The sequence below is a fragment of the Chrysoperla carnea genome, chromosome 2, assembly GCF_905475395.1.
Source record: "Chrysoperla carnea chromosome 2, inChrCarn1.1, whole genome shotgun sequence".
Taxonomy (NCBI): Eukaryota; Metazoa; Arthropoda; class Insecta; order Neuroptera; family Chrysopidae; genus Chrysoperla; species Chrysoperla carnea.
This window is the reverse complement of record NC_058338.1, coordinates 43,495,353-43,515,136: the sequence shown is the minus strand read 5'-3', so window position 1 is coordinate 43,515,136 and position 19,784 is coordinate 43,495,353. Positions and strand designations below refer to the sequence as shown.

General features: G+C 29.7%; 1 protein-coding gene across 6 annotated transcripts in view; it reads left to right on the top strand.

Annotated features, from left to right (window-relative positions):
• The window catches only part of LOC123291704 (voltage-gated potassium channel subunit beta-2), a 49,798-nt gene that overhangs the window by 19,907 nt on the left and 10,107 nt on the right, over positions 1 to 19,784 (top strand). For 4 of the 6 annotated variants that reach the window (XM_044872088.1, XM_044872089.1, XM_044872090.1 and 1 more), the window contains exon 3: positions 1,691 to 1,866. Coding sequence is in view for 2 of the 6 variants with exons in the window: in XM_044872085.1 (XP_044728020.1) it covers positions 13,947 to 14,044 (98 nt within the window). In the remaining 4 variants the exon portion in view is untranslated. Of the gene's footprint in view, positions 1 to 1,690; positions 1,867 to 13,914; positions 14,045 to 19,784 lie in introns of those variants that run through there. The other 2 variants (XM_044872085.1, XM_044872086.1) reach the window with 2 other exon arrangements.

Sequence of the window (19,784 nt, the reverse complement as noted above, 5' to 3'; positions counted from 1 at the left end):
ATTATCGATTTCTTAAATAAGTTTTGTAAAAAAACTGATTTGATGAAGTTTTTTAATAAAGAAGCAGTTAAAAAATCCTGAGCAGTTTTTTATTTGCAGATCTGCTTAATTAATTGTCCCATGATGATCACAATTTTGCATAAAATGTATGGGAAAATTGCAACACTTAAAAGAAATCACTGAAGAATTGTATGCTTTTTCTATTACATCACTATTTCTGGTTGCAATCAATATGGCATTCTATTACATCACTGTTTCTGGTAGCAATTGTCCACAGAATGTTTTTTTATTTCACTATGAACAAACTTACGATAGAAGAATTGTACAAAATGGCACAAGTCGTTAGAAGAAGGTGTAAATTCTTTGGGATACTGGATTGAAATCGATATTTGTCACGTTACTATTGATGCAGAACGTCTTATAAAGCAGGTGCTAGATAGAGTTGAGGGTGCAAAAATCGAGGACCGCATTTTTTCAATTGATTCTTGTTCAGAAATTTTTCTATTATTTGAAGAAATATCGCTGAAACTTGGAACCCTTATTTTACGTTTACAGTCCTTTATAATTAAAATACATTTGGCCTTACGATTTGGCTTGAAATATTCGTCATTCTTTCATCTGTACTAGCAAAATACGTAATGGATTATGCCATTGAACTAAAGTCGTTACACAATTTCAAATCCCCACTATACATTCATAATACTTGTTGATTTCATATTTGAGTTTCACTAATACATTATGATGGGACATTGTTGACGAGTGTTTTTTGAGCGGAAAGTACTCGGCTGTTAGAAAAGGAAGAGATACGTGAAGTTTGTTGCAACACATTCTGTAACTCTCATTAAACGTTTCTTTTTCAGTTATCTTAATGGAGTTGTCATCAACGTGGTTACTAACAACTATGATTGTATGGTAAGTCGGTAACTGCAATACAGCGTGAATTGTACTGGAGATTACAGATCAATTGAAATGATTCTGAACTCGCTAAGGCATTGTCACAATTTGACTGAATAATCACAGACTTGATAATAAAATAAAAAGTCTCCTCTTTTTTCCATTAATGAGCTTTCTGTTCGACGATTATTCACCCAATTGTGTTTTTGTGTGGGATGAATTCAAGATGTAAAGGTGGTCAGGCTTTGACTATGTTGTGCCCTGAGTGAATTTTAGCCAAATTAGTATGCTCCGAAGTGAGAGGGATGATACTCAGTGAGAGTACCTGCTACTACCTTGAGAGCTGAAATGTTCTGCACAGTAACCATTGCCCACGACTGGTACTGTAGTATACATCCACAACGATGACAACTTCATTATGATAGGTGGAAGACAATTGTTTCGAAGTAAGGAGTGCTAAAATACTATCCAATCCAAACACGCTTGGTTATTGTCTCACCCTGTATTGTATTTTGTAAAGACTTTGTTTTGTAATGACACGAAGAGCATTCATTACCACGACGAAAAAAAATTTAACCAAACAAATTTTACGCTTCCTAAATTAAAACAAATAAAGGCAGAGGGCCGACTTAGACATCGGACCTACCTTCACGACTTTTCATGTTGTGTGTATGTATAAATTATGTAATAAGCATGTAAAAGCAATGTGTATAAATAAAATGAACCAATGCTTGTGTAATATGTGACAATATGAATTATTGTTAGCTCTTATTAAAAAATGCATATTAATTTACAGGAACAGCAACGCACTCAACGTGAACAATGGGAAATACGCCAATTAGATCATGATTTGTTACAACAGAGACACAATGAACAGCAACGTATTGAACGAAATCGTGTAGAAGAAATTGAAAAAGAAAAAGAACGTGAACGTAGTCGATGTGATTATGATGATGACAGTTTATTATCAATGTAAGTCAAATTTTTTATTTTTTATTGTATGGAAGAAAATTTGGTGCCTCTCATCCCGAAGCAGTAGTCTCTCATCAGCATTCAATTTGGTGGTTGAAGCTTATTTTGTCATTCCTAATCAATATAGGAAACAGTTAGAAGATACACCAATAATAATTAAATATATAATTTGTGATCTAAGAGCTGGCGACATAAATTACAAAAACTAAATGCGATAGAAGACTGTTGTAAATCAGTAGCGGTTAATATCAGCTGTTAATGTTAAAATAAAGTAATACAAATCATAAAATTTTGTATGAAATGGCAGACGGTTTCTTTGAAAAGACATGCGAGGCGACTGGAATGCAGAATGCAAGTCTAGATTTGATGCAGCTATAACAAAAATCTGAATAAATGGTATAAGACATTCAAAAACTGGCCAAACTAGTTTTTTTTTTTTTTTGCTATTATAACAATTACTCTCAAGCCGCTGATTAATAAGGGCATAGAGATTTTTTAACACCTCCTCTCCCTCGGGACCTTCACGTGAGTAATGAATGGCCCTTAGTCTGCTACAGTAAATGCGACTATACATATATATCTCCCGAAAAACTCAAGATAGAGATGTCTAGTAAAGTGGAAAATATTTATCATTTATTGGACAATAGTACGGCATATACATATTATTTTTGGTATTTTATTTTTAACTATACTATCTCACTAGAAGTATAACATGAAGATTGCCCCAATAAGTCTTAACTGAGCACTTAATCAGCAAAGACCAAGAGATGATTAGCCACAATGGTTAGGTTAGGTTCCCTAACCTAGCCACCTAACCATTGCATAAATTTCCGACACTCTAAAATATATACTGTACTTGATTTTGTAACCGTAGATAAGTAGCAGTCTTCGACTTTCTGCAAAAACAAAATGAAGACGGTGACGAAGACTAATTTATTAAAAATCTAATAAAATTTAGGTTTTTTTTATACGTTTAAAACGCATTCCTTCCTACTGTTTTCTACAATCTTTTCGTTTTATCCTGTGTAAACAATTCAAGTTTTAATTAAACTTTTGTTGTGTTGTTTGTTGTTATTTAAAAGTAGGTAGGTATACATGTAAATGAGAAACCTGATAAGAGCAATCATCTCTAGCCTAAATAGAAATACACACTTTATGGACAAGTACTAAAAATAGTATTGCTTCTACATATTCGCGAATGAAAATAAGGTTCAAGAAAAATTCATACATGCCGATTACAATTCCAATTTCTGGATGTAAAGTTCGTTAAAGTCCAACCATTATTTTATATGAGAATAAGATACAATATCTTATAGAGAAAATAACAACTGGGCCAATATTGCTTCATTGTCGGAGAAAGTTGAGTAGTGTACCAATCATGGAAACCCAGATTGGCACAGAATGGAACATAAACAGTAAAAAAAAAAATTATCACATCTTAAGGAGGGTGACTCGCCATTAATAAAAAATAAATAAATAAGTATAATGATCCGGATTTTTAATATGTTATAGTTAAAAACTTGGGTACCTTACCGATCAATTAGAGAGTAGTTATTAATTGACCTACTACACCCTTACGGATGTAATAGGTCATTAACAAAATAATTTATCTGCGTGCCAAATTTTAGAGCTTCTTACGACAGTATCATTCTGTGGCTATCGAATACACATACTATGATTTAGCATTATGTATGTTATATTATAGTCTCTACTTTGAAGTACAGATAGCTTAGTCAGCATAAGTGGTCTATATACGATTAAGGGTAAAATGATTCCGCTTTGGTTTAAGTGAACCATTAAAGCCATCTACTATATTTATCGTGATCAAATTAATCGTTCAACAAAGACTTATGGCAATGTATAAGCTTTTTTGCGTTTAGTAATTTTACTGCTTATGATCTATGGTAACACAAATTTCAACGAAAATTTCCGTTTGTATTAGTATTAGCCGGTTGCTTGTTTTACTTTTGGCATCTGTTAACTTTTAATAATATTATAAGAAATTTTGACAGGCGTATAATAAATTTTAAGGTAAGTTTTTATGACGATATTCAAATATGTTGTTACGAGTAAAATGATCCCCTTTATATACGTTTAAATGATCCCTATTTTGTGTGTAAAATTATAATAAGTAAAATGATCTCCCATCATGTGACGGGTTTTGAATGTATTGATTTACATGATTTTACCAGTGATTTTTATTTCCATACTAATCTTTGATACAATGTCAAAGAACAATTAATATTTTATGTGAACTGTCTGATAAAACAATGGGATCGTTTTACCCACCTATTCTTACAAGGTTGGTACAACGATCCCTTTTGTGACATATTGAATAGTTTGAACAAATCAAAAGAAATTGCTATGCCAATATTGCAACACTTGAATAAAGAAACCAAAAATATTTCGACGTTATACATATCTCGAAAAGTTAGGCAATAAATTACATTTTTTCTTAGGGGAATTATTAAAGGCTATCTTCCCTAACTCTATTGAATGTTTTTATCTATTTCATTTGTGTTATCTTGAACATTTCTTATTTTATTTTTTGATAACTCTATATTGTTGTAATTACAAATTGGTTGTTTTGAGTTTGTCGACTATAAAGGAGTTGGTTGGGTTCTGAAGTTTTTAGCACATCCGTTCAAAATTTGAACATTATTACAGAAAATCTAGTAACTATTCTCATCGAGTCACGGCACCCTGTATAATAGTTTAAAGTTAATTAAGTAAAACTAAAGTTTTGAATATTTAAAAATGAAAATCTTTATAGACCACAATCTGTATAAAAAGCTTTATTTTTAACGTTATAACTGATGCGATCGAACTTCAGAACACAGACATAGGAAACAATTATTATCAAAACCCGGTCATAAACCTTTTTTCCCTTTCTTTTATATACCAATTATTCAAAATGTTTTCAACAAAAAATAATATAAATCTGATAAAAATATGAATTTTTTAGCAAAATTAATTAGGTTGTTTAATCTCAACGCTTTTTATATAACTATAATTACTATTTAGATTTTGTCCACATTATAGTAAGTACCTAGAGTTATCATTTTTGTCTGATTTTTTAAGGATTAAAAAAGATAATCGAAACAATTGAAAACAAACAATTGACTGAGTTAACTGTTGAAATACCATGTAAAGGCAGTGTTGATTACGCAATCGTTTGTTTTTTTACGTCATATAAGTAACGAAAGATAGCCAAACATATATACATACATGTCACACACACTTAACTGATATTCCCATTTAATACATACTATATAATTTGCAGCTAATGTGCGCTCTTATAGGTATACAGTGACGTTTATGAAAAAATGTTTCAAATAAAAATTGTTTATTTTTTTATAAGGATTTTTGTCATTTAAACTTTGGTCTATCTCTAACGATTTACAAGATGGGCCCTACGGACCCAAGACCCAATTGATCTATGTGGCTCATTTACGAACTCGACCTCACTTTTTATGTCTTGAGCATGCTATAAATTTCTGTTAGATATCTTTTTTCGTTTTTGAGCTATCGTGTTGACAGACAGACAGAAGTTCAGACTAACGAAAACGGACTAATTAGGCAATTTTATGAACACCTATACCAAAATTTTGTTCGTAGCGTCAATATTTTTAAGCGTTACAAACTTGGGACTAAAACTTAGTATACCTTACTAAACTTAGTATACCTTGATATATTTCATAAATATGGTATAAAAGCTTTTTATATTTGCCACATACTTTTAAAATACACAAATAAAATGTCATACTTTTATGTAAAATTTATTATGCTATTCTGATAGTTTTTCATAGTTTTGTGATTGTGTTGAAACTTTGTACAGTTATTGACAATCATTTATCTGTAGCTGCAATGCAATATTAACGCATAATATCTTCGATAAGATTAATTTTAAAAAAAAGTTTATAGTTAAAGTTTTAGAAAATTTATAGATATACAAGTTAAATTATTAGCATTTTATTGTTTAAACAAATATTAGAAGAGATATCGGTCAAATAATCAATAAGTAAATCGTCATAGTCGTATAAGTCATAAACAGTTATATAAAAAAAAAGCGATACAAAAAAAAATTTACAAAAAAAGACAGGAAATTTAATTATCTACAATAAAGACTGTTACCATTTTTGGTCTAGTGCACGGTTATGGAGATGTGACCCAAAACGGTTTTCCTTAAAATGAAGGCTCTTCCCTTTATTCAAACTATTAAAAAAAAAAACTCCTGTAATTTAATGCAGAAAAAAATTCTCTGTAGTCTGTAGTATAAAAAATTTCAATCTACCGAGTTTTACTTTCGGGTAATTTTTACTTTGAGAATATATAAATTATATGTATAGATGTACTGCTGTTAGAATTTTTTGATACTATAACGCTATCTACCATCGAGCAAAGAAAGCAAACGCACTAATTTTAAACGGCGGCGTGTGATTATTCGATTTATAATAATAATATCCCTCTAGTAGATATAAAGTAAATATAATAATATGTGTCAAGGTCATTATTATTGGGATGGTGGTGGACGATTTTATTCGACAATGTATTAAAATTATACTAATTTAAATTTAAAAAATTATCTTTTCTTAATTTATTTAGGTAATTAATTAACATTTGTAGATAAAATTTCATTCTTCTTGTGTTACAGACATGAGAAATAAGATTTATTATTGATTTTGATATGCGGAAACCGAATCTGTTTTCAGAATTTCTTTATAGGCGAGGATTGAACATTTTACCGTGAAAATTTCTATAGTAAGAGGGATTGTGATAGGTTCTAGAAGGAATTTAGAAACTTTGTAAACATTGAAAATTATGGGGAGATAATTTTCCTCGTTGTAAAAAATGAATTTTGTTTTCGTTAACGTAAAATTTTTTCGCTTCGCTCTTCTTATATATATACTTAATAAGATCACATTAAATGAGTTTAAAAAAACCATTTTATTGGTACAAAGCCAGTTAAAAAAGCTACATAAACCATTTTCTAAGTTATCCCTTAATGTCAGTTTTTAAAAAGTAGACAGGCTAGATAGACAATTACCTGAATAGATAAATTGTACCTAGATGACCGAGGAGATGGCGACTTTGCTCGTTATTTTTTGTTTGTTTGGAAAACCGTGATTTTTCGAGATTAAAGTTTCCGAGATAAAACGACGTTTTCTAAAAATCATACCTAGCTAGATCGAGTTTTCACGCCCAAAACCCCTTGCATATTAAATTTTATGAAAATCGTTGTAGCCGTATCCAAGATTTCAAATATATATATACAAGAATTGCTCGTTTAAATATATGTAAATATATTTATATAAGATAAACTATATAATTTACTTGCGCTCCCACCATTACGTAAGATAGATCAGTTTCTTCAGAGATCATTTTAAAAACCTTCTTTTCAGAACATAAAATTTTAAAAAATAGGTAAGTTGGTGTAATATTACCTTCCATGCGGTTTTAGTAATAGCTGAATATTTAGTTTTTTCACCCTTTTTTTATGTTTGGAGATTTTCAAGCAGCTGAATCTAAAAATAATGTTGAAAATGTGATCGTCCATATTATAGCCATAAAATGTAGAACAGAAATCAATTTTGGTCTCCATATTAGACCGTGATCTCATAATGAAGCGAAATTTAAATGATTTTCTTTCTGTCTGCCTTTCCTCCCCCGTTAAGTTTGGTAATAAGGAATTAGAAGTTTTAATTTTGGTTTGATTGTTTGATAACAATCAATAGTAATTTTAACTATTTGCTGTTTTTCTTTAATTTTATTTCACATTTAAGTGATTGCTTGTTTAATCACTTTGTTATGTCACTGAAAACTAAATCCCAACGTTAAAATAGCGGCGTATTTATGTCTAGGTTGACTTGCCTTTTCACCTATGATAATTTTTACGCATTCCCAAGAAATATGAAATTATTTGATTTTTTTAATGTGTACTTGATAGAACCAGGGTTAACATTAGTCACACTACGTTACAATGGATCAAAAATGGCAGGAATTTTGCAAATATCGCAAGGCTTGACAAGGTTCAATAGTAAAAAATTTTCAATTTTTTTCGTATTAACAATTTTACTGACGTGTACGGCAGGCAAAAAACAATCAAATTGCAGGCAATACTACTTTATTACCAAACTTTCCTTTATCGATTTTGAAAAAACAGACATCTGAGGACCCCTTGGCGGTATTATTCACCGGTTTTTTAGCAAAAATTTGTTAGAACTGTCCAATGGTTCAGAATTACGATAAAAAGTGGATTTAAAAAAATAATTTTCTAAAGGAAATGAGATTTCTTTTACAGCTTTTGAATTGAATTGAAGAATGTTTTCAGCAATGGTATGTCCCATTTTTGTTGCAATGGAGTTTAATATATGGCAATCCGATTTCTGGATCAATTTCGAGTTGTATTAAATGAAATTTTGAGTTTTTATTTGCGGTCTAAACCAATTCAATCATCTGCAAAACTTGTTATTAAATTTAAGAACGACATATACATTTATTTTTATATTCATAATTCGTAGGCTTAAATAAATTTAGACAAATAATCATTTAACTATAGAATTTATACCATGATAAGTGTTCATAAAAAAATATCTCTAAAAGTATAATTCAATAAAAAAATTGAATCAGGATTACTTTTCGATTAAATATCGATCTACTTCTAAAACAAAACATAACTTAAGGAAAATTACGGTTGATTGTAATTTTGAATCAAATAATTTTTATAGGGTAGAGTACCTAGAATACATGTATTTCTAAATTAAAAACATTGATATTTATATACAGAAGTTCTATCAAAATGAGGGTATTTTACCAGAATGCAGGTAGGCTGAAGACTGGTTGCTAATGTAGATTTGAGTAAACTAAAAAGAGAAAAAAATCTTTGCCAAGAAAGTAAAATGTGTTGGTTCTTCTAATTGTCTATTTATGACTGCTGAAGCTGACCTTTGCATATTGTTTTATGAATCATTCACAACGTCTTAGATTATTGGAGAGTAAACTAAAAGATATATTGAACGAGTCGCAAGTCATACCTGATCATTAATTTAGGTACCGTCAGAAATCGCATAGTAAATACGATTACGAAAAGTTTTCAAGAAAAAAATTGTTCAACAGCCATCCTTGACGTCAGCAAAGCCTTTGATAAAGTATCAGACATACAAGCCTGTTGTAAAAGTTAAAACATCAAATTCCAAGTTCTTATTTCTGTGTTTTAAAATCACAATTAGAAGACAGATACTTCCAAGTCAAAATTCAAGAAAAACTTTCTGATCTGTTTCCTATCCAATCTGGTGTGCCTCAGAGCAGTGTTCTGGGCCCAAATCCTCATTTAATTTATACCGCCGATCTACCGATCGATGACACAAACATAACAGCTACATTTGCAGATGACACTCCAATTATATCCATTGATGTGGATCAAAATTCAACTTCTCAAAAACTACAGACAAGTATCGTTAAAATACAACATTGGTTGAATAAGTGATGTGTTCAAGTTAACGAGATGAAATCCGTTCAAATAACGTTACGTTGAAAAAAGAAACATACCCAGCTGTAATAATGAACGTTGTCAATTTTCCACAGTCAAATGAAGTCAAATATCTATCTAGGTATACACCTTGATAGAAGGCTTACTTGGCGTAAACACATCTGGATGAAAATGAAAAAACAATCAAACTTGAAATTTTCTATTTTATACTGTCTCTTGGGTCAAAATTCTAAGTCACCATTATAAATAAAGTGTTAATGTATAAAAAAAAACTTAAACCTATGTGGACCTATAGCAGTCAGCTATGGGGAACTGCTAGCAATAGTAATATAGAAATTCTGCAAAGATTTCAATCAAAAGTATTGCGAACAATAAGGGATTCTCAATGGTATATACGTAATGACAATATCAATCAATCACCGAAGTCTCGAAGTGCCCACAGTGCGAGAAGAAATTGCGCGTTGCAGCGAAAGATACTTGGCACGCATTGAGCAGCATCCAAACTCTGAAGTGGTCATGGACAATTGTGACAGTGCGAGCAGACTAAACAGACAAAATGTGCTAGATTTAAAATTTAAATTTATTTAACAGTCATCGTGAACAGGCTAAACAGACTAAACGTGCTAGATTTAAAATTCAGATTTATTTAACATAATCATTAGATTAAGTGAATTTATATACTTAGTTTAATCTTATTTAGGTGACCACCAGTGTTATTTTATTTATAGTTCTTTTAGGAACTGTTTTAAACGTAGCGTAGTTTGAGGAGGTTTAAAATACACAAAGTGATGTACCTTGAATTTAAAAATAATGTACTACAGAGTTGATACATGGTAACATTAACATGTAATTGTAATGATTACATGTTGAAGAGAATGATTTTGGGTAAAATCGATGTAAGTGATACTAGGTACAATAGGATGTGCTCAGTGATTATTCAAAATATTTAATTTCTGGAACAAAGTACATAGTATTAAAGAATAACAGTGCTAAAAACAGAGACAATTTCCATTGGGATATTTTAAAAAATGAATTAAAAAACACATAAATGTAAATTTTGATTCTAGATACCAATCCTTACCTTAATTTATACTACGCCCACTACGATGGACGATTCCAACATTTTCAAAAATAATTTTCAAAATTATGGTTAAGAGAGAACTTAATATATGCAATACTAAACAATAAACAAAATTTGTCCTCTGTCCTGGAATCTCTGACTATCACAATACACAGTACTCTATAATATCTATAAAAAAAAACCTCTAAGGATTTTAGGGAGCCTAAAAACAAACATTTCAAGCAAAAAAAATTATTTATTTTCGAAATACAGAGTATTATAGTATATATAGATTATTTTTTTGAAATAAGTAAATGTTTTCCAAATTCATACCGGTTATTTTGATGCTATACTTTAATTTCGGTTGTTTACATCGGTATACTCAAATAAAGAGTAAATGTACTTCGCATTAGGAGCTTAATTTGAAAATTTTCTAGCTTACATGTTTTTTATAAAATTTAGTCTAAAGATCTCGCAGCCCGAATGGAAATTCTTCACACGCATGGAGTTGCTCACCACTGTACTATATAAAATAAAATAAAATGTCTATCTATAAATTTAAGTTTTTTGAAACCAATTTTTTTGACAAATATGGTGGAGGCGCAAATAAATCGATCGTATACATTAAAAAGTAATATATTGCATATGTTAACTGCGCTCACACCATTTGATTATGTAAACAAATAAGTTTTAAATTATAAACAATTATCATTCCAGATATCAACGCATTTATATATCCTACTGGCATCATGGCTACAGAGCAAATTAATTAGCAATATTCGAACGTTTTTGTGAACTGTCATCAATTGTAGAATTTAAATGCATTTTTTGGCAATTATCGATTGAAAAAAAATTTTTTAAGTGATTTTTAGCACTATATAATTTAATGAGACAGTTTTCAAAAATGGATGTAATATACAAAATATCAAATTCGGATTCGCTCATTATTTACGGGCCAGTTATCGTTTATATGATTCGAAACTTTAACTTTATATTTGAATAAAGAAAAATTATATTATACATAAATATCATTGAATAAGTTTATCCAAAACTGAAGACTTTTATAATTATAGTTTATTATAAAAGTATATACATCCACTTCAAAATTATCTGAAGAGGATTTTAGTTTGACCTCTATATTTGGTAATAATGTTCACTAATTTCCCAAGAACTTCTAAATTGAGATTAATGAATGCTGTACTAAAACAATCTTTATAAGAAAAATTTACCTCACTTGTGTAGTAAAACCTATAGCTGTTATATAGCGTTATAACAATTATATGTATAGGAATCGAGGAAAGTTTTTAAAATGAAAAAGTTACTTCCAAACTACATAACCGATTTTGATGATCCTCTCGTTGGGGTAATCTCTAGTCTATACCAATTAGAAGATTTCATATAAATTTAATCGACTTTAGTATAGTCATCTGATAGTTTTACTTAGAAAATTTGCTCGGGAGATTTGAAATTGGTTGATTTTATAGATTTTGAGTTGCTCTTTTCGACTTTCTATCTTGCTACCTCGTATCTTTGCCGCTTGCGCCACCATATTGGAAAAATGGCGTCGAAAAGCAGTTTTTTCATCAAATTTCCTTTCCGAGTTATTTTACGAAAAAAATATGTATATACGAAATTAAACTAAAAAAAATTTCCTACCATTTTGTGTCTTAAAATTTTTTTATCTAAAATCAATAGTTTTGGCTTAATACATGTTTTCGCGTAATAACTCGTTTCCACGCCAACTTGAGGAAAAGTACACTGTGCGTTTTGTTTAATTAGGTTTTAATCGTTTTTTCTTAACTTCAGCTACTTTACCATCAGTTAGTGATTTTCACAAATAAAACAGTCTCCTTTATTAGAAGCCATGGCTCAATGAACGCAAACTAATTATGCGAGTTCTGTCGGCAAACAATTTTTAAATGGTTTATCGAATATCAGGCGATAATCTATTGCGTACCAGGTGATAAACATATGATACCTTATGAGCAGGTACTCGGTAAAAACTTAAATGACAAATTGACTTTTATTATAACAAAGGAAACATACCACTTTTAAGCGGTATGTTAGACATAACCAGCATAACTACAGTACCATGAAAAAAATGGTTAAGACAGAAATTGTAGGGAATTCACCAGTTTGTATTTGGATATTTTACTCGTAAAATGACTCGAAAAGAAGATATCGTCAAAAAACTGCTTTTCGATTCTATTTTTCAATATGGCAAAATCTATAAAATCATCCATTTTCAAAACTCCCGGAAAATTTTTCAGGCAAGCCCCTTTTATAACCAAAATATCTAAAGTACTTCTCCAAAAAGTAAGATTGGGTTGTTTTGATGTTCTTTTTGTTTCGCGTTAGCTCATGCAGACTCTGGATGATTCTACGTAGTCACCTCCCCTTGAAATTCTAACTATTCTACATTATCAAAAGCTAACTAACTATGGCCGATAAAGGTACACAAAGTATTTGCCTTAATTTTCGTTATGCCTACGATATTTTAGTGTGTTTGTGGGGCAAGGGAACATTGTATATATATGTATACTCTATTTATGCTTAACAACAGATTACAACTGCTGCAGTGCGGCGTATTGCTGTTGTGTGACTGTCTGTCTTTCTACCTTGATAGTGAATATTGATGTTCGTTAGTTCATTCGTTCCACATAGCCAAGAAAGACGAGCAACTTTTCAGTGACGTCAGTACCATTTAAAGTAATCGAATGACGTCATTTATATATGATATTTTTCTAACTGTATTCTATACATGTGTGCTATCGGACATGCGCATTTAGACAAAACGATTTTGTTTAGTGGAAACGAACGGTGTGGAAACACATTGCTGTTATAGCCTAATATTGTGTTACTTAATGTAGCGACTTTCTGTTTCATAATATGCATGCAGTGTACTAAACTTTATCAATAATGTCGAGTTGATTGCTAGTTAGAGTGTTCGAAAAAAAACAAAACTATTTTTAAAAAAATGAAAACTATTCACTGATTGTGAAATGCAAACGTGTTCTTTTAAGTTTTTGGTTAAAATATGTTCGATTGTCGAATAGTCTAGTATTTAATTTTATTGCATGAAATACAACGACCGTTTTTTTTTGGATGTTCGCCTGCACTGTTTTTTTCACTAATGGAAAATTGTGTCAGGACATTTGAACAAATTTGTGCAATTGTGGAACGTTATCAGCAATCAAATATGGGAAATTCCAAACTTTTTATTTTTAAATAAGTCTTTTAGGTTACTTAAAGAAATGCAATAATTAAATTTTGAAGTGAGATTTTTTTGAAAACCGTGGCATAAATAAAACGTCCAGTTGTATTAATAAATAAATAATTTGTGATAAGTTAAATACAAAAAAAAAAAAAAAAAACTTTTTTTCGAAATATACAGCACATAATAAATAAATAATTTGCCTTATAGTTATCACTAATAAATTAAATAATAGTGCCTATGTTCAACCAAATTAATTAATATTCGTTAAAGCAATATATTTCAATTACTTTTTAATAATTTTTAATTTGGACATAATGTCACAGTTAGTACTTTGCAGTTTATCAAGCAATGATAATAACAATAATACGGATAATACAAGTGAAGATTCGACGCAAATGCCAACAATATATCGGTAATTTGATTTGAATTATTTAACATTGGCAATTCATTTATTTCTTTTGATAATTCACCAATTACAAACGTATTTTTTCAAAAATCAAGATTGCATGCACATAATCAGTGTTCCGCACTCTTATAGATTAATTCATACACACAATATTAGAATGGGAAATACTTTCGATTAGAAAAAATAATCGTGAATTTCAGAATACATTTTTGCATATGCCTAGGTAAAACAATTGCTATTTACCACATTGGTTGATTGATAAGCAAATGGGAAAGTGACGAGAATTTAAGAAAATTGTGGTCAAGATTGCTTGAAAATAATTTGAAACAAGAAAGCAAAATGAAAATTACCATAAAAAAAAAAAAGCATTTTATCATATTCCTAATATTTTAACGGTATTTCTCAAAATATCTCCGAAAAGTAGTTCATGCCAGTTTCATGACATTGTTGTATAAAATTTTCCAATGTATCAGCGTCGAGGTAGTACGGATCTGTACAATTTTTTGCTTTCGAGCGATAAAAATACACAAGCCTTCTACGAATTCTTCTTTTTGGCTCCTGTTGACAACAACAACAACAAACAATTAAGTATTAACAATAATACTTAAATCCCATGACTAACATAAGGGCCAAAGATCTACAGACACGCGCTAACTCGACACCATAAAAGCATGGCCAGCCTATGGATCAGAAAGTGGGCGTAATCACAGGGTAAAACGTTAGCAATAAAACCCGCAAATCCGATCTAACTTACTCACTAACATAATAGAATCAAAGCGAACCAAAACATAGAACCTGTAAATGCTTGGACATTTTAATCGGAGAGTTAACGCACAAAAGCCTTAAAATCAGCAGACCCGTTCCAAGTCGACCTCATTAAATTGAAAACCTTCTGGGTCAAAATTTTTTGTTTTCGTCAATATGTATCATGCAGAAGATTATTAAAATAAAATATGAAATTTCTGAAAATTGAGAAACTCGAAAAATTTATCATGTATTTTTAGATAAATATAAAATTTCAAATGTAAAAACGTGTTTTCATGAAAATTTTATATAAATATTTCATGAAAACCCATTAAAGTGAAAAAAATCGGAATATAGCCAAATACAGAGGGAGCCCCATTTTGGCATATGTTGTATATCCAAGGAATAATTAATTTCACATAAGCTACACGTCCACTTTTTCTCAAAAAATTAACTGCATGTAAGATAAAATCTATAATGATCGTAATACATAAATGTATACAGATAGAGTCAAAGCCATTAACAACACAATATATACAAAAAAAAAAAAAAAATGGCAGGATGTTTACAATAGCCAAAATGGTAAAAAATGAAGTGTTATTATAAAAAACAAAACCATTTTTGCAGGTATTGTGTTGTCAATGATATCATATCATACATTTCAGTACGACACACCAAAAAAAAACATCGAAAAATACGATTTCGGTAAATAAAACATCTGAGCCAGTATTAAAACGTTATTTTTCTTTAAAACCAAACTTACATAAATCCTTTAAACGACAGATAAATAGTAGAAATAGACAGGTAGAAATTTCGCTTCATTATGAGCTTACGGTCTATCAATTTATAGCCTTTTTGAGCAAATTATGTTCAAGATATTATCATTACTCCAGTAATTAACTTACAAATTAAATTTTATTAATTTGCCTGCCTGCGCTAATGAAGTATACATAACATCAAGAAGCTATGCTTTTATTTAACTAGAAGTGGTTTGATTAATTTACGAATTCAATCAATTTAATATTGGGTACAATATTATTTATATAATAATAATATACATACCGGGTATATAAATAAAGAAGATGCTATATAGTAAAATGCTGCTATATATGATGCTATATAGTGAAATGAGCCAATTTTACCCGCATTCAAAAATATAATGAATTTTTTGTAATTATTTTGAACGTAATTTCTTCTCATAAGATACATGGGTATAATTTATTTAGAAATATAGATTTTAATGCGAAGAAACACAATATCGAGGGTCGACAAGTCTAATAAACCCCCTTTGCGAGTTGCCGTTTTTTCATAATGTTTTTCTCATCTGACTTCCTAAGTTATCGAATACATACAAAGTATAGTATCGAAATTAATCTACAAATTCTAAAATTACTAAAAAAAATAGGTCAACAATGCTCATTCACCCGGAACTTACTGTCGACCGTCGTGAAGTTCAAAAATAGGCAGTTTTGAGTTTGTAGATTAATTTTTGAGTCAGTTTGATTTTAAGTCAGTTGAGAAAAAAATCATGAAAAATGCAACTCCCAAAGGAGATAGATTAGACTTGTCGACCCTCGATATTCTGTTTTTTCGTGCAAAATAATTACAAAAAATTCATTATATTTTTGCATGCGGACAAAATTGGCTCATTTCGCGGGTGTCGTCGTTTACATCTAGGGTAGTATTATTCGCTCACAAACCATTCATGTATCTGATCCATAGGATATTTAATCGGCCCGCTCTTGGACTAATAACACATTTGTTATAAGTATGCTTTAAAATTGAACTTTATTCTTAGCTTATAATAAATTAAATCAAGAACATTTATTACTACCTCAATATATATTAAAATAGAAAATTAAAAAAAACAAGTAAATATAGATCGAAAAATCGATTGAACGTTTTGAAAATAACTTTATAATGTTATTTACATTTAAAAAAATTCACAGTGCTATTAAAATGTTAATTTATTGTAGAGCGATGGCATATAAAGTCTGCAATCTAGTTTTGTTACATGCAATTAGAAAGTTTTCAGTTTTATAAAATTATCGTTATTTGATAATACCTATATATGGAAAATAAACAAGTGAAAACAAACAATTGACTGAGGTAATTGTAGAAATACCCTGTTCAGAAAGTCTTGAATATCTGTGTTTGCATAGTTTTTAATAAATTAGAAGAGTTCAAAAAACCAACACAATTACGGCAGCCGAAAGGTTTTTTGGTTTTTGAAAATTTCGGAAATTATTTTCTAGAATTTTTTTGCGTTAATGCTTCATAAGATCACTAGTTCAAGCTACCTGGAAATTTTGTGAAAACTTGTCCTAATTTGCGCCCTCACGAATAAACAGTGATGTTTACGAAAAAATGTTTCAAACAAAAGTTGTTAATTTTTTTAAATAACATTTTTTACATTTAAACTTTTGGCCTATCTCTAATCTCAAGACCCAATTGACCTACGCTGCTCATTTACGAACTCAACCACACTTTTTGCGCCCTGTGCACACTATAAAAATTTCAGGTTTTATATCTCTTTTCATTTTTAAGTTATCGTGTTTACAGGCAGACAGACGGACAGACGGGCAAACGGAAATGGCCCTTTTTAGCTGATTTTATGAGCACCTACACCAAAATTTTGTTCGTAACATCAATATTTCTAAGCATTACAAACTTGAGACTAAACTTAGTATACCTTGATATATATTACATATATACAGGCTATAAAAATGGTAAACAAATTTTTCAATATATTTAAATTTAACTTGTTTTTAAAACTATACCATAGTTTCATACATTGTTTATTGTGTGGTTTGTGACGGATGATGTCATAAACATTTGTTGATAACATTAAAAACATTACCATTGAAATGTACACAAAAATTGAAACCTACATACGAGGTTTCGTAAAAATAAAATTAAGTTTGTATCACTTATGAGAGCAGTGTAAACTTCTTTGTGTATAATATAAACACAAGTATATTAAAAAAAAGAAACAAATGTACGTTTGGTTTCATAATAAAAATATAACACATTACCTACTTTATAAAAATATTATCTAAAAATCAATTATTGACCTAAAAATGATAAAAAAAATATAAATTGATTAAATATAAAATATACTCAGATTCGCATGATTTTTACATTATAACAATACTTATTAATTATTTAAAAACTTGTAGTCATGACAATCTGTAGTCAAATGATGTTTTTGTTATAGGTAAAATTTAAAACTCGAATTATAAAGCATCATCCATCGACTATTTTTTAGAATATTTATTGTTGTTTTACAATTCATAATTTCGAGAACTTAATTAAGCGTAGGAAAAAGCAGACCACAGTGAAACAAAAAAAACCGGTAACATGTTCAATTTAATAAATCACAATATCAAACTTAAGAAATGTGTTTCCAAACTAAAGTTATTGATTTTCTTGTAATAAAACACGAATATGATGGGTTTTTACTGCGTCCCTTATTTCATCGTGCCCCACGTTCCCGTATATTAAACAAAATGGCAACTTCCTAATTATACATTAAAAATTTATGCAAAATAATTAATTATTTAAATTAATTAATGAAATTAATTATCTACACTAGCATTGTCCTAATTGATATAACAAAATGTTTCCTCTCAAAAGTTAATTGAATAGTACATTTATGAATATTTTGTATTCAATTCGAACTCGGAGTTGGTCGGATTAAAAAAATCTTGATTTACTATTCTAAGCGATTTTGGCATTAAATTTTTTTATTTAAGTCTATACTGTTTAGAATTTTATCATTTTGAGTCTGGTACATCGCCTTTTCTCTGTTTCTTCCCCTATTTTTGAATGTTTCGTTTAGATAATAAAGTCGCCCTATTAGCACAGTTGGTTAAGGCGTAACCAATTCCGTCCGCGGTATGCGAGAAAACTTTATAATACCGTTAAAAATAGCTGGGAGGACAGTGAGTTTTACAGGTTTTGACCTTCCATATCGAGAACTTTTTAGCTGATTATCTTTCGATCTAAACGGCCAAAAATTCTTCAACTTTGGGATCTCACAGCTAACATTATTCTGAGTATGTGAAAAAAATAAGCCAAATCTGCCGACCTTAAAATACACACTTTGTTCATAAAGCAGCTTAAAATCATTTTTCTTATCAAATCGGCAAAAACCTTGCTTAAGATTGCAAATTTCGAGTAAGCCGTGAGAGAAAATAAAGTCCCACCAAGTACTTTTATAGTGACCAACTCCCCTCCTCCATTCGAATTCTATCAAATGATTTACCCCAAATGAATTCATATTAATCCTGATTTTTATATACCAATAGGTTTTATATATCTAGTAAAATAGTGCTTCCATGGCAAACGATATTATTAAAAAAAAAAAAAAAAATGGAACTTTAGAGCAAATTAATACAAAGATTAATCTTAGTAAATCGTTGTTCACATAACAAACTATATATAATCTTGGTTTTACTTCTATTTTAACATAATATATGAATACAATTTTACAATATGGGATATTGTTTTATGTTATGTGCTCGGTTCATTGTTTTTAGAAAATTCAACGTTCCTTAAAACATAATTTTCGTGTTCAATATACGATAGAGTTCATTTAGAAGCTTTTACTTACACATACGATTGAGAAGGTACCTTATTAGAGTCTAATATCGAAGCTTAAACGCTCTGCAACCAATAATTTCCCATATTTCATATACGACAAAACTTTTTTCATGGTAAATGTGAAGTCAACAGTCATGAAAAGTTAAAAAATAAAAAAAATATACATTTAGGCATATTGTCTTTAAATAAATGAAAAAAATCTATAAAATTTTTTTCGCATGGTTACGAAAAAATAATAAATCATGATTGAAAGTAAAAATTAATCTATAAAAACTTTTGAGAAATGAATTTAATCAGATATTATCAGATCTTATTCCAATGATAATGACAAAATTTTATGTCATGATAGAAAGAAAGAAAATGAACAGACATAAAAAAGAAAAAAATGGACTTACAG